This window comes from Mixophyes fleayi, chromosome 6 (genome assembly GCF_038048845.1).
Source record: "Mixophyes fleayi isolate aMixFle1 chromosome 6, aMixFle1.hap1, whole genome shotgun sequence".
In the NCBI taxonomy this organism is placed as follows: Eukaryota; Metazoa; Chordata; class Amphibia; order Anura; family Limnodynastidae; genus Mixophyes; species Mixophyes fleayi.
The window spans coordinates 184,003,723-184,016,365 of record NC_134407.1 but is presented as its reverse complement, the minus strand read 5'-3'; the positions used below and the strand labels follow the sequence as shown (position 1 = coordinate 184,016,365).

The 12,643-nt window shown below is 38.4% G+C and overlaps 1 protein-coding gene across 2 annotated transcripts in view; it reads right to left on the bottom strand.

Moving 5' to 3' along the window:
• Positions 1 to 341: 341 nt before the first annotated feature.
• The window catches only part of TOX2 (TOX high mobility group box family member 2), a 99,022-nt gene continuing 86,720 nt past the window's right edge, over positions 342 to 12,643 (bottom strand). For both annotated transcript variants that reach the window (XM_075177534.1, XM_075177535.1), the window contains exons 4-9: positions 8,739 to 8,978; positions 7,097 to 7,324; positions 3,947 to 4,027; positions 3,077 to 3,472; positions 2,211 to 2,341; positions 342 to 1,328 (exon numbers count right to left, since the gene is read on the bottom strand). In XM_075177534.1, coding sequence (XP_075033635.1) covers positions 1,292 to 1,328; positions 2,211 to 2,341; positions 3,077 to 3,472; positions 3,947 to 4,027; positions 7,097 to 7,324; positions 8,739 to 8,978 — 1,113 coding nt within the window. In that variant the 3' untranslated portion in view covers positions 342 to 1,291. The remainder of the gene's footprint in view (positions 1,329 to 2,210; positions 2,342 to 3,076; positions 3,473 to 3,946; positions 4,028 to 7,096; positions 7,325 to 8,738; positions 8,979 to 12,643) is intronic.

Here is a 12,643-nt window from a genome sequence, read left to right as displayed (position 1 = left end):
CTGCATACATACATGATGGGAATTGCAGTGCTCAAAGTTTCATTTGGTACCGGTGTGGATGCCCCAACTCAGAAGAAAAGTGGAAAATATTATAAAATGTTAGCAACTACTATATTAAAGAAATGTGTGAAGTCCTGTGTGACAGTGGTTATGTATAGCTGAAATAGAATCTGTGAGAATGATAACCACTGCAACCAATCAAAGCTTTGCTTTCATTAGTGTAACTTGCTCCACACAGACCAAACCCAATTGCTGACTAGTTACTATGAGCTCCTGCACTATTACACATGTGGTAGCAAATGTCACTTCAGAGAAACGGAAAGAAACCCAAAAATCAAGCCCATTTTTCAAATGTTTTTTATTAAAAAGAAAAGTCAAATAAGCCGTTGTGAAACAAAATGAATGTTTGGCTGGAAAGGAATAGGCAGTCCAGGCCAAACATAAAAAAAAAGCAATTTTATTATTAAATCAGAAATCTGCTTTGTTTTTTTTTTCTTTCTTCCCATAAATAAAATTATTGTCAACAATTTGAAATAAGGTGAAATTGTGACTGGAAAAAAATAGAATAACTTCATGACTCAGCACAGATAGAAATTATTTTCTTACTGTAAAAATAAAATGAAAAAAAAGAAAAAAATTTGGCAGTAATTTATACATCCTATGTATAACTAAAAAAATGTGCTACAATTAATATAAAATGCTTTTACTATAAAGTAAGCTACTCCTTTTATTTCTATACACAAAAAAATTGTAAAGATGTCTTTAGCACAGTCCTAAACCACATGATAAATCTACTTACAACTATTCAACAAATTATATTTTTCATACTCTTATTTTTTTATGACTTTTTTCTGTGTTTTTTTGTATATTTGCACAATTTTTTTTAAGCATTTGTTGTTTTCCACTTATAAGAATTATTGTTTGGTTTTGGTGGGGTAGGGATATTTCAAATATACAATATTAACAAACCTCTTTACATATTTTAATGTGCCCGGATGAACTTTGAAAGAGCAACCCCTTCTCATTTACTATTCATCCCCATGCTTTCCATAGCAAATATGGTGGCAATAAGAGGTGTCTCTTTTGTTCTTTAGAAGTTATGGGAGTTTGGCTTCTTGCTTCACCAAGTTTATATTTGCAAACAAAGCCGATTCTCTGAGGCTTGAGAAGAACCAACCACTAAAATCTGCGTGTCTTGGTGGCCGTGCAATCCTTGTTCTTGATGTCCAGTGCTGTAGACTCTCTGAAATGTCCATTCCTTCAGCCTTCATATACAAGTTTGTTTGTGGTTCTAGGTGAGGTAGTGAGACTTGTCTCCTGGCAGAGAACTTAAAGGAAGAAAAATAGACTAGTTTAAGATATTGGCTTTTGATGGGACAAAACAAATGGAGTCAATGTTTTTTTGTTGGGGTTTTATAATAAAAGTGATAAAATTACAGTAAAGTAACTAAAAATAACAAATAACAAAATAAACATAATCTAGATTCTAAATAATGTTAAAGCGGACCAAGAAGCCACTTTGTAAACTCCTATCTACAGAATGCTAAACTCATAAGTAAATAATTATCATTATTTTTGTGCTGTCTTATGATTGAAATTATGGCACTCAATGACTTTCTTTGACATTGAGAGTTAGCTGTGTTCCAAAGTGAAAGGAAGCTAAAAATGCCTCAAGGCTTCCCACCAAGGTATAGCACTATTTTTGAAAATAAAATAGATAAATGGTAGTTGAATCCTGCTAGAAAATAAAATTACATGAATTTAGCCATGTATTTCAGCCATAATGAAACAGAAAAAATTCAAATTATGTTTATATGATTCTATTATGAAGAGAACAAATGGGTTAGAATCCTTCTGTAATGTCATTCTTATTGCCTTTTAAACATTACTTAAAATAGGTGTTTTTTTTCATTAAAAAGGAAATATTTAACTTTTTTTATACTCTCTTTGAAGTAAAAGCATTTATAGAATTTGTAATAAGAAAAATCTACTATTACTCATTCCCTACTTTGTATGATGGCAGACCTTGATTTTAAACGGAAATACAGGGTTGAGTCAACCATTACTTTCAATGGGGTATAACCAATATAAGACAGAAGCCGCAAACTTGATGATCCACAATGAGATCTAATATCCTAAGAGCCACGTGTTCTTATAGATTACCAATTAATCTAGTTTTCATGTTTTTTCCTTCTACTTTGAGTACTCACCTGCAGTGGTTAATTCCGCACTCTCTGTTGGGAAACTCATTGTCCCACTCCGTGCTTCCAGGGGGATTGGAGGAGGCAGGGGATCGTGGGTCAACATTGTTCGGAAATTCTGATGGGAGATGTGAGAAGTCCTAAAGATAATTGCAGAATAAAGGAAAATGTTTAAAAGTCAATGAACAGAAATAACAAAACAAACAAATTGTAATAACAGTGAAAATATGCAAGAGTCAGAGAGAGGAAGTGGTCAGATAACGGAGATAATGGCAGTGGTCAAGCTAAGAGAATGGAATAGAATGTGTTATAGAAAATGTTATATAATAAAAGAAAGACTTTTTAGAGAACAAACGCATAGAACGTTAGATAATTGATTGAATGGTTCAGTGGTTAATATAGCCAAACATAAGGATTGCCAAATTGCATAAATCATCAGTTGACTGTATTTTTGATTCCGATAAAATAAATCAGATTTTAATCATACTGAATGATAGTTTTGGGGACAGACATGTTGAAATGTTGGGTCACTTTGGTTGAAAGCGATCTAAGCATTTGTTGCAAGCTTTAAATTGCAGTGAGCAAAAAAGCATGGGATAATAGAAGAGAGTGAATCGGCTAAAGTAAATGGTATTTTCAGAAAGCAACACAAATGATTAATATGGAAAATGGTAAAAGGATGACTTGGACTTCATAGGTATTAAATAAAAGGTTTGCAGAAGAGGGAAATGAAAGTTGTCAATTAAAATGTTGATAGAAGTATTTGAGGAAAGATAATAGCTGAACGAGGAACTAAGAGAGAGAGAGAAATAGAGAGCCAGAGAGAGAGAGAGAGAGAGAGAGAGAGAGAGATAAGTGGATAGCAGTGCTCTCACCTGTTGACCTGTGGGGGAGGAGCTCATAGGTGACTGTAGTCCAATGGAGGGAGAAAGGATAGGTGGTTGTGGTACTTGCTGCATATTGAGGGACTGATTAATAAGGGAGCTGGAAGGGTGGCGCATGTGCTGGTGGAGGGGAGGGCTAATCTGGAAAGGAGGAGGAGGCGAGGCACTGATGCTGGGCAACATAGATTTGGCATTGAGGCTTCGGGAGAGGCTGGGGTGAGGGTGCCCGCGGTAGCTTGGCAGGTCTGCAGGGGACAGGAATGAAGCCAGCCCTGGGTATGTTGAGGAAGGCTGTGGTGGCAGGTTATACATAGACTGCTTTGGGAGAATCATTTTGGAGGGCTGACTGGGTTGGGAGTTCTTCGTCTCTCCTTGGTCAGTGTAGCTCTAGACAATAATAAGAATAATGTCAGAATCAACCATATCTTACATCTATACTTAGATTTACTACCATTTGTACGAACATGAAAAATGTACTTTTTTTAGTATTATTAGTACAATGCCATAAAATATATGATTTATTTCTTTATTTCTGCTAAAAGATACAATCATAGAGAACTGCATGTAAAAAAACAAGCACTGAGATAACCAGTGTTCTTAGGAATAAACAATATGGCTACAACATGTAAATTAATAACAATATAAACATACCATATACAAATTTTCACAGTAACAGTGCTAGCAAAATATATCTAAAACCTTGCAAATGCTGCAAACGCCTACATCTAATACCATTTTTGTAAGGTACAAAACCATGTATAATCTGTGATCTTGTATTGGTTGTACAGTTTGCCTGTAAATAATGCATGTTATTAGGGGCTATCCCCTGGGATGGACATTAATAATATTTAAGGCTGTTACCTTGGAAACCAGACTGGCTCTGTAGGCTGCAAGGGCTTTCAAATACTCCTTCTTGGCTGCCTCGGTCTTCCTCTTGTAGGCCTGCAATAAACACAACCAGCCATTAAAATAGGGGACACTTGTTTCTTGCTTTTAATCTTGCCTTGTTCCATTTAGCTGTCAGTGTTACTTTGTGGATCAGGCAAACAGATTGTACATTCATCTAACAGACACTAAATGGGTAACGCAAACAGAAGGTGAAGTCCGACCAGGCAGATGGGGAACCTCACATGGCCCCATGATGCTGAACTGACGGCAGTGCCAGAACGAATCCTGTTCTGACATAGATTAACATTAATGCAAAAACATTTGACTTATAACTGCCCCATAATTAGTGTGCCTTTGTGCTTTTTTTGGAAGCCTTTGGGGGTGGAGCACTAAAAAAAGACAATGCACATGCACATTACATAACAAATTATCTTTGAAGAGCTATACAAGATATTAGACACAACTCTTCGGAACATGAGTTCACCTTTTAAGAATTATTTAGGAATCTCTGTAGAACACATTTTGATCCACACATTCTCTAAGTTAACAGTATTGCGAGAGCAACGTTTCTACCATGAATAACATTTTTCTCAAAATCATCAGGTAGAAGAATTAGTGCCACAGTGTGACTGTCATTTGCACATGTGCTTCCCCCACACATGTGCATCATTTCAGGCAACATGCATAAATTTTGCAAGGGAAAATGAAGGTGACTGCGATGGTGCAAAAATTTGCCTCTTATGGCGGGAGGATCAGGGTGCTGCTTGCTCGGCAGGTCAATGGTTAAGCTTGATTTCCCGGACTAGGTCCCAAAACCAGAATGCGTTAGGTTGACAAATAAGTCTATATGAGTACAATGAAAAGCAGTGTGTCCCGGTCTGTTTTGGGCTTGTGTTAAATATATTTATGTCAGAAATAAACCTATATTGGTGCAGCGTATATGGTGCATCATATCAGGCAGGTGTAAACTCCACCAACCAATGACAATATAGTGGGTCAGTCTGCCTGCTGGGCTGCCAGTAGCTCTCCTGCAAGTCAGAGACTGAGCCAAGAGCAGCTGAGCTTTCTGTCCCTATCTATGTGCTTGCTTGGTACCTGCAATTAAGCTTTGTGCCTTTACTCTGCACTAATTCTTCTTCCTGATGGTTCTGAGCAAAATGTTATTCATGTTAGAAACGTTGCACTCTTAATACTGGTAACTGAGAGAATGTGTGGAGCAAAATGTATCCTACAGTTAATGTTAACGCAAAGGTTTTAGTGTATCCAACCTGCAGGGGCAGTCTTATAGTGGCCAGCTTGTTTACATACTACTGGTAGGACCCAAATGCCTGCAGTACCAGTACACAGCATCCCTTGTCTAAATTCAGAGCAATGTGGTGATGAGGGGCTGGCAAAGAGCATTGGGTTGGCTGGCTGCATGAATAGATTCAAGGTTATAATACTTGCTACAATATAACCTTGGGGTCCTGGAAATACTTTATTGGTTGCAGTGTATGGGTTAGAATAGTATGTATGTGCCGAACTGGCGCTGGGACCTCCAGTGCCCCCTACCCTGAGTTTATAATTTAGTACATGTTCTGATACCCACTCTAACTAGAGTGGGGACTCGGGAACATAAGGAGACGCACCACCAAGTTAAGCAAGGCAGGAGTACCAGACCTGTGTGTGTGTCTGTGCCAATTGATTGTTGTGTGGTGGATCAGCTTTCCTTTTAAAAGTACCTTATAGCCATCAATGCTTTGCTTCATTTCCTTGTTAAAAACAAGCTACTCTTATTTGTTGCCATATATAGTTCTACCGGCTGGGACAAGTGTGTTATCCAGTTATGCCATCTATCATTATGTTCTCTGAAATAACGTGTTGTTGAGTTTACTTTTCATCACTCATATTTCCATTCAAGAAGTGAGCAGTAATAATCATCTGACCACTGCTTGTTATTTTACCCTTTTAAAGACTAACTCCACTTTTGTGAGACCCTAGGGGTCCATTTCGCACTGTCCTTCTTTAACCGTTTTCTAAATAAACTCTCTAGTAGAGTATATATAAACAGCCCATACCTGTCCTGAAATTTCAGTCGCTTCGGGGCACGTATTGAGTCCTCAGTCTATGGCTGGCTCTCTAAGCACTTTTACAAACCAAACATCAACTAATAGAATTCTGAGCTATTCTGTTAATATCTGACAATGTTGGCAGGATATTGCGGTGGATGAAGGATTTACTACAGCCTGTCCCCCTAAGATGGCAGGAGCTTCAGGAAAGGTAATGTAAGTATTATAAACACACTGCTAAAAAGTGCACATAGAAAAATATTATAGGTATCATAGGTGTTATATTTGCAAAATAGTTCCCAAATGAAGTAAAGCAATTATATCAAACTATTAAGTATCATCATTTAAATTTGTGTGTTAGGAGTAAGAAATATTATGCAGCATGGTGGCTTAGTGGCTAGCACTTCTGCCTCACAGCACTGGGGTCATGAGTTTGATTCCCGACCATGGCCTTATCTGTGTGGAGTTTATATGTTCTCCCCGTGTTTGCGTGGGTTTCCCCACACTCGAAAAACATACTGGTAGGTTAATTGGCTGCTATCAAATTGACCCTAGTCTGTGTCTGTCTGTGTGTGTGTATGTGTATATGTCAGGGAATTTTGACTGTAAGCTCCAATGGGGCAGGGACTGATGTGAGTGAGTTCTCTGTACAGCGCTGCGTAATTAGTGGTGCTATATAAATAGATGATGATGATGATGATGATGATGATGATGATGATGATGAAATTAGCATTGTATGTTAAATCTTTCAGATGGAAAAGTAAAGTACCGTCCTGGGAAAACCAGGAAATGTGGGATCCCTACGCATGCCCCTCCTCAATTATTTATATTGGGAAAATAGGTGGTTAGTAAATTATAAGATCAATGATGTCATTATGGCAAATACAGCACTGTTCTCAGTATAGAAATCTGAACCATTTAGTTAGACATCTTAACCCAACTCGACCGGATGCAGAAACTGTGGAAAAATCATCTTGATGCCCTTAACCTCAATATGACCCCAATTAATCTACCTTTAATAATATTTTTTGCAGTCACGTACAACACTAATGTACATTGGGAAGAACACACTCACTTGCTTTTGTTCTTCACCCAGGCTGTCCCACATAGATGCAACAATTTTGGACACATCTCCAAATGTGGCATTAGGGTTCTGTCCCTTGATGGCTGCTTGAGTGTCCCTAAAAAATAGGGCATAGGCAGACACAGGTTTCTGGGGCTCATTTGGGTCCTTCTTTTTCTTTTTCTTCTGACTTTTGGGTTTTTTACCAAGGTCAGCTGAAGGTCGTTTTTCCCCGGCAACCTGCAAAAGAAGCAATCAACTTGTTATAAGGAGGAGTCAATAAATGTTAGCACAAGAACAAATACTCATGTGCAAGATCCAAGCAAGCTAATTGGCTGACAAGCAAGTGGCTAGCAACTAACAAAATGCTACAGTGAAAAAGTACAATAACCTATAGCGAACAATGAGCCATTGGCTTTTATTGTCTAACTTGCATTAAGATGCTGAGGATAGATCGTTCTGTGTTACTGCAATCACTAAGGGGTATATTTATCAATGGGTGTTTTCACCGGTGGTGGCAGCATTTTGTGACAACATAGTTCACTATCCTTTACACTGGATGGTTCTACATACTCCATTATCTCTATTATTTAGATTTTATTATACAATATTGCACTATTATTGTCTTTTTTGATTTTCTTTATATGATATTACTGTGAACCAAGAGAGGAATCTACGTGTGTCAACAATCCCGAATTTAAGTATTTCCCTCTTGTTTTCACTATTACAACATCCTTTATGCTGTTATTTATATATCTATTATAGTGGGACTTCAGCGCAGAAATAACTATCTATTTTTTGCATTTTGTTCTATGCAACCCTTGTCGCCGATAAGATTCCCCAGGTCTCACCGGCAATAGCTCCACCATGCAAAGCAAAGATAGAAAATATATTTATATTTTGCAAATATTTTTAATCTGTTTTTAACAATGTATTCATTTCTTTTGCTAAGTGGCCCAGGTCTGAGTTTCAGTTCCAATGAGTGTGCATGCTAGCTGGGTCACACATGCACACATCTCAGACTGGCACGGCTATATAAAATCTGCCTCAATACCACGTATTAATTAATAGAACCCTTTATAACTCCTAATAGTTGCACAAAAACAAATGTATGTAAAATGATTTACCTGCAACTATGTTCAGAGACTGATCTATTAAAGCCATACTTACCTACTTTTTCTAATCTGTTTCCGGGAGATGGGCGTGACGGGGCAAATCGTGTCATTTTGGCCCCGCCCCCACGGCGGAAATTACGGTTTGTCGTGGGGGCGGGGCCAAAATGACGCAATTCACTGCAAATTGCGTAATTTAGTAGTGGCTGCAGCGGGATGCGGGAGATTTGCCAGCTCTCCCGGGAGTTTGGGAGACTGACCCGAATTTCGGGAGTCTCCCGGACATTCCGGGAGAGTTGGCAAGTATGATTAAAGGTGATAACTCCATCATGTACTGATAACTCTACATTCTGTAATACTTTTACAACTGTTATGTTTCCTTTATTATTTTCGCAAGATCTTTGGTACTCAGGTGTAGAGTATGTCAGACGGATACAGGAGTATCTGCAACACTTAATATTCTATCACTGCTCCACATACAGTAGATACATCCACCTCTTGTAATCATAGAGAAAGCCACAAGAGTGAAAATGATGATCTACCTTATAGTGAGATTCAGTATCCTCCTCCTGGGTAGAGCTGGAAGGAGAGGGAGTAGCTGACTTACTACCCGGTGGAGAGGGAGAGCCATGAGTAACTGCGTTTCTCATTCCCATTTGTGAGATCAGCTGCGATTGGCTGAGAGCACTCATGTGACTGGGGAGCATTCCAGATCGGTTTATCAGGGAAACTTGATGATTGTGATCATAGGAGGATGCTTCAGAGTGTACCAGCTCCTGTATCTGAGAGACAGAAATTGGAATATGAGAAATGAGACAAGAACAAATGGAAAATAACTTTACTACAGCTTGATCGTCAAAATACACACTTTCTATTCATACCTCCCCACTCGATTTTGGTGGGGCATCCTGGTTTGCGGGCTACAAAAGGGGTGGGGCTTAGCAAAAGTGGGTGGAGTTTAACCACGTTTACGCATTTGTGGATGGAATGGATCGGGGATTATTTTGTCCCGATTTCGTGCTTCTAAATGTTGGGAGGCATGACTAATTTCTTTATGCAACCTCCAGTACCTTTTATTGCTAGCAGTACCCCCTATTGCTCCAAAACCTACATCTGTAGGTGCTGCTCTATGTAACCCCTCTCTGTTCACCTCTCAGTAACATTGCTACTTCCACACGTTGTCAATAGATAACCAGAATACTTTAAAAACACAACCAGTAAAGTGCACTCATCAATTACAAACAATAGAGGCAATAATTTAGTGGGTTGAACAAATATTCTGGTGAATCCTGCCTCTCAGTTCCATGGATGGACAAAATTGTTCAGTCTGCAAAATGGCAGCCTTTATTGTGCGTTGGCATGCTGCACATGCAAATATATAAGTGGTGATACAAATAACGCATAGAGATACATCTCACATAAATTCAGTAAGTGACATTTGCCAGAAAGTTCTATACATGTATAAACATCTGGCAAATGTCACTTACTGAAGTAATCTCTCTATAGTAGTTCACAGGCTGCACTCCTTGCATTGCGAAACCATGTTTCTAATGATCAATTAACGACTCATTAGCAGCCTGACTGAACCACAAAGTCAAATGAAGTAAAAGAAATCATACACAATCCAGCTGATTAGTGTCGTCAACCACGACTGGTCGTAGGATATTGTTAATATGGCAAAATGTTGTACAGTGTGCTGAAAATATATACTATTTTATAAAGACACAGAGAGTTATATAAAATTAGTGTCCTAGGGCCTGATTCATTAAGGATCTTAACTTGAGAAACTTCTTATTTCAGTCTCCTGGACAAAACCATGTTACAATGCAAGGGGTGCAAATTAGGTTTCTGTTTTGCACATAAGTTAAATACTGACTGTTTTTTCATGTAGCACACAAATATCAACTTTAAATTTCAGTGTATAAATAAGCTATCAAGTATTTGTGTGCTACATGAAAAAACGGTCAGTATTTAACTTATGTGCAAAACAGAATACTACACCCCTTGCATTGTAACATGGATTTGTCCAGGAGACTGAAATAAGAAGTTTCTCAAGTTAAGATCCTTATTGAATCAGGCCCCTAGTGTGCTTGTGTAGACAATCAGTAGTGGGCACATCTTATCACATTACAGTCACAAAGGATTAATGAAAAACAAGGAGGTGACATAATTATAATATGGTTTGATTTTTACTTTTGTAATATGCTGCCACATCACTGATACTGATATCACATCATACCTCCCATTTTGTCGGGACAGTCAAGATGTTAGGGCTCTGTCCCACTGTCCCACACGTGTACGTTTGTCCTGCAGGTGGGAATGTTGCAAGAAATCTTCCTGCTACTGGTGCGTGCTGCAGTGTTTGGAGGGGAAGAGAGGTTTATAAGAGGTTATATAAGAAGCAGCCAAGTGCTTCAAAGCGCTAGGCAGCCTATTGCGGTTGTGGCCATGCCCCCATCTTGACGTGGTCAAGTCCCCTGTCCTGATGTCGGGTACTTAAATGTTGGGAGGTAGGTCACATGGGTGTTAGAACACTAAGCTTCCCCAGACAGAAAACCACGGTGTTCTGAAGTTCCAGTAGAGACATTTAGCTTTAACGGGAAAGCTAACCACCTGTCTCATTAGAAGTGCTTTAAAGCTCTTTGCCTGCACACTCTCTGCAAGCCATTTTAGGTTAATCTCCATGAACCTCTTTTTTCCAAGTTACTATATATTACCAATTAACAAGCTAAGTAAAAATGTAAGAGTGCTTTACTTAACATGATAGAATTATCTCGTACAGTAAAGTAGTTCTCAGAATGGCGATTACATCACAAAAAAGCATGTTTGAATTCATTCTTGTTTTTATTTATTTGTTGTTAAAAATAATTAAAATCCCAGCTGGTGGACGTATCAGGAGTCATACCCTTTCCTGATTTACAGGCAAAATGGGATTTACCCAATGTGGAAATATGGAGACACATTCAATTAAGACACTTTGCATGCTCCCTGGGCGTCCGTGAGGGTACTCACACAGTTTGAGTACCTATGCACCAATCGCCACGATAAGTGGTTTTAAAAAAAAATCATATTTATCACTGCAATGGGGTTGGTAAGAATAAATAAGCCAGGATGAGCTTAAGAATTCCTGACTTACATTATCAGTAAACAGCTATATTATTATGCCCACACTTATCAAATTGGCACAACGTGTTTGTTGCTTTTGTCTTGTGTAGTATTTGTAAAGACATAGTTTTGTTGCAGTGGTCATAATTAGAAGTGCTTAAAAATTTCAAAGTGGTTTGAAATTTTCATTTCAATGGTTCAAAGACCCAGAATAGGTTCACAGTACAATTGTCAACAGATCCCAATTTGAACTGTGGGTTCGAAACTTGCATCTATTGTTCGCAATTTGCGTTTTATTGCATTTTAGCGCTTTGTGTACAAGCTTTGCCATTCAAGCTCAAGGTTCACCGATCACATTGGCATTACTATATTCGAAGATTAGCATTCAAGGTTCGCTATTGGCTTTCAAGATTCACTGTGTTAAATAAAAAAACATTTAAAATTCAACTTAAATGTGCGCAAACTGGCTTGCACTCCTAATACTGTCAAACAGGCTCTAACATGGTCAAACTGTCTAGTACACTGGCGAACTGGCTCAAACACAAATGAACCTGCTCAAAAAATGGTCGAATCTGGTCAACTTTTAACTAGTTCTAAAATTCAAGAACTTCGAGAGAATTTTACGAGTTTTAGAACCAATTTGTGAAACAGGTTCTAGAATCAAACCCTGGCTGTCTGAGTACCTCTCGTCATGATCAGTTTCAATCACATGCCCTTCAGAAAGTCTATCTTCAAAAATGCTGAGTATGACTCTCGGGATGTGTATTACTGGTTTATATGCGAAAAAGTTCATTCACAATATAAGTATTTCCTGGACAAAGGTCACATGGCAGATTGTCCTGACTTTTGCCCTAACTATAATCCGGAATCTTTGGATTTACTTTACTGTCTCCGTGAAACCTTGTGCGGACATACTATCATAAACTAGTAATTGGCATTGGCCTTTGAACTAAGACCTAATATTTACCCTATCTCCAGTCTGCTGCCAATTATTTTACAGTGTGAATATCTCCAAGGTGTATTAATTATTATGTCCTGAGCTGCACTGTTTAAAACTAACATCTTCTATAAAAGAAAAAAAACCCCCATAAGATCCTATAAAACATTCCCTGCTACAGCGATTTCCCGTACGTGGAACTTGAGCTGTCTCTATGCTCAGAGTAATGGCTGCTTACACACAGGTGCCCAGCTGCTATTGTTAAACCAGCAAGCATTTAATTGAAACAAACGACCATAATAATGGTACATTATCTCTGCAGGCTTGAAGCCATAACAGTTTTAATTATTGAGTTAAGAGTCAAACTAATTTATCCGTTAAAATAACAGAAGCGCCTTTGCTTGC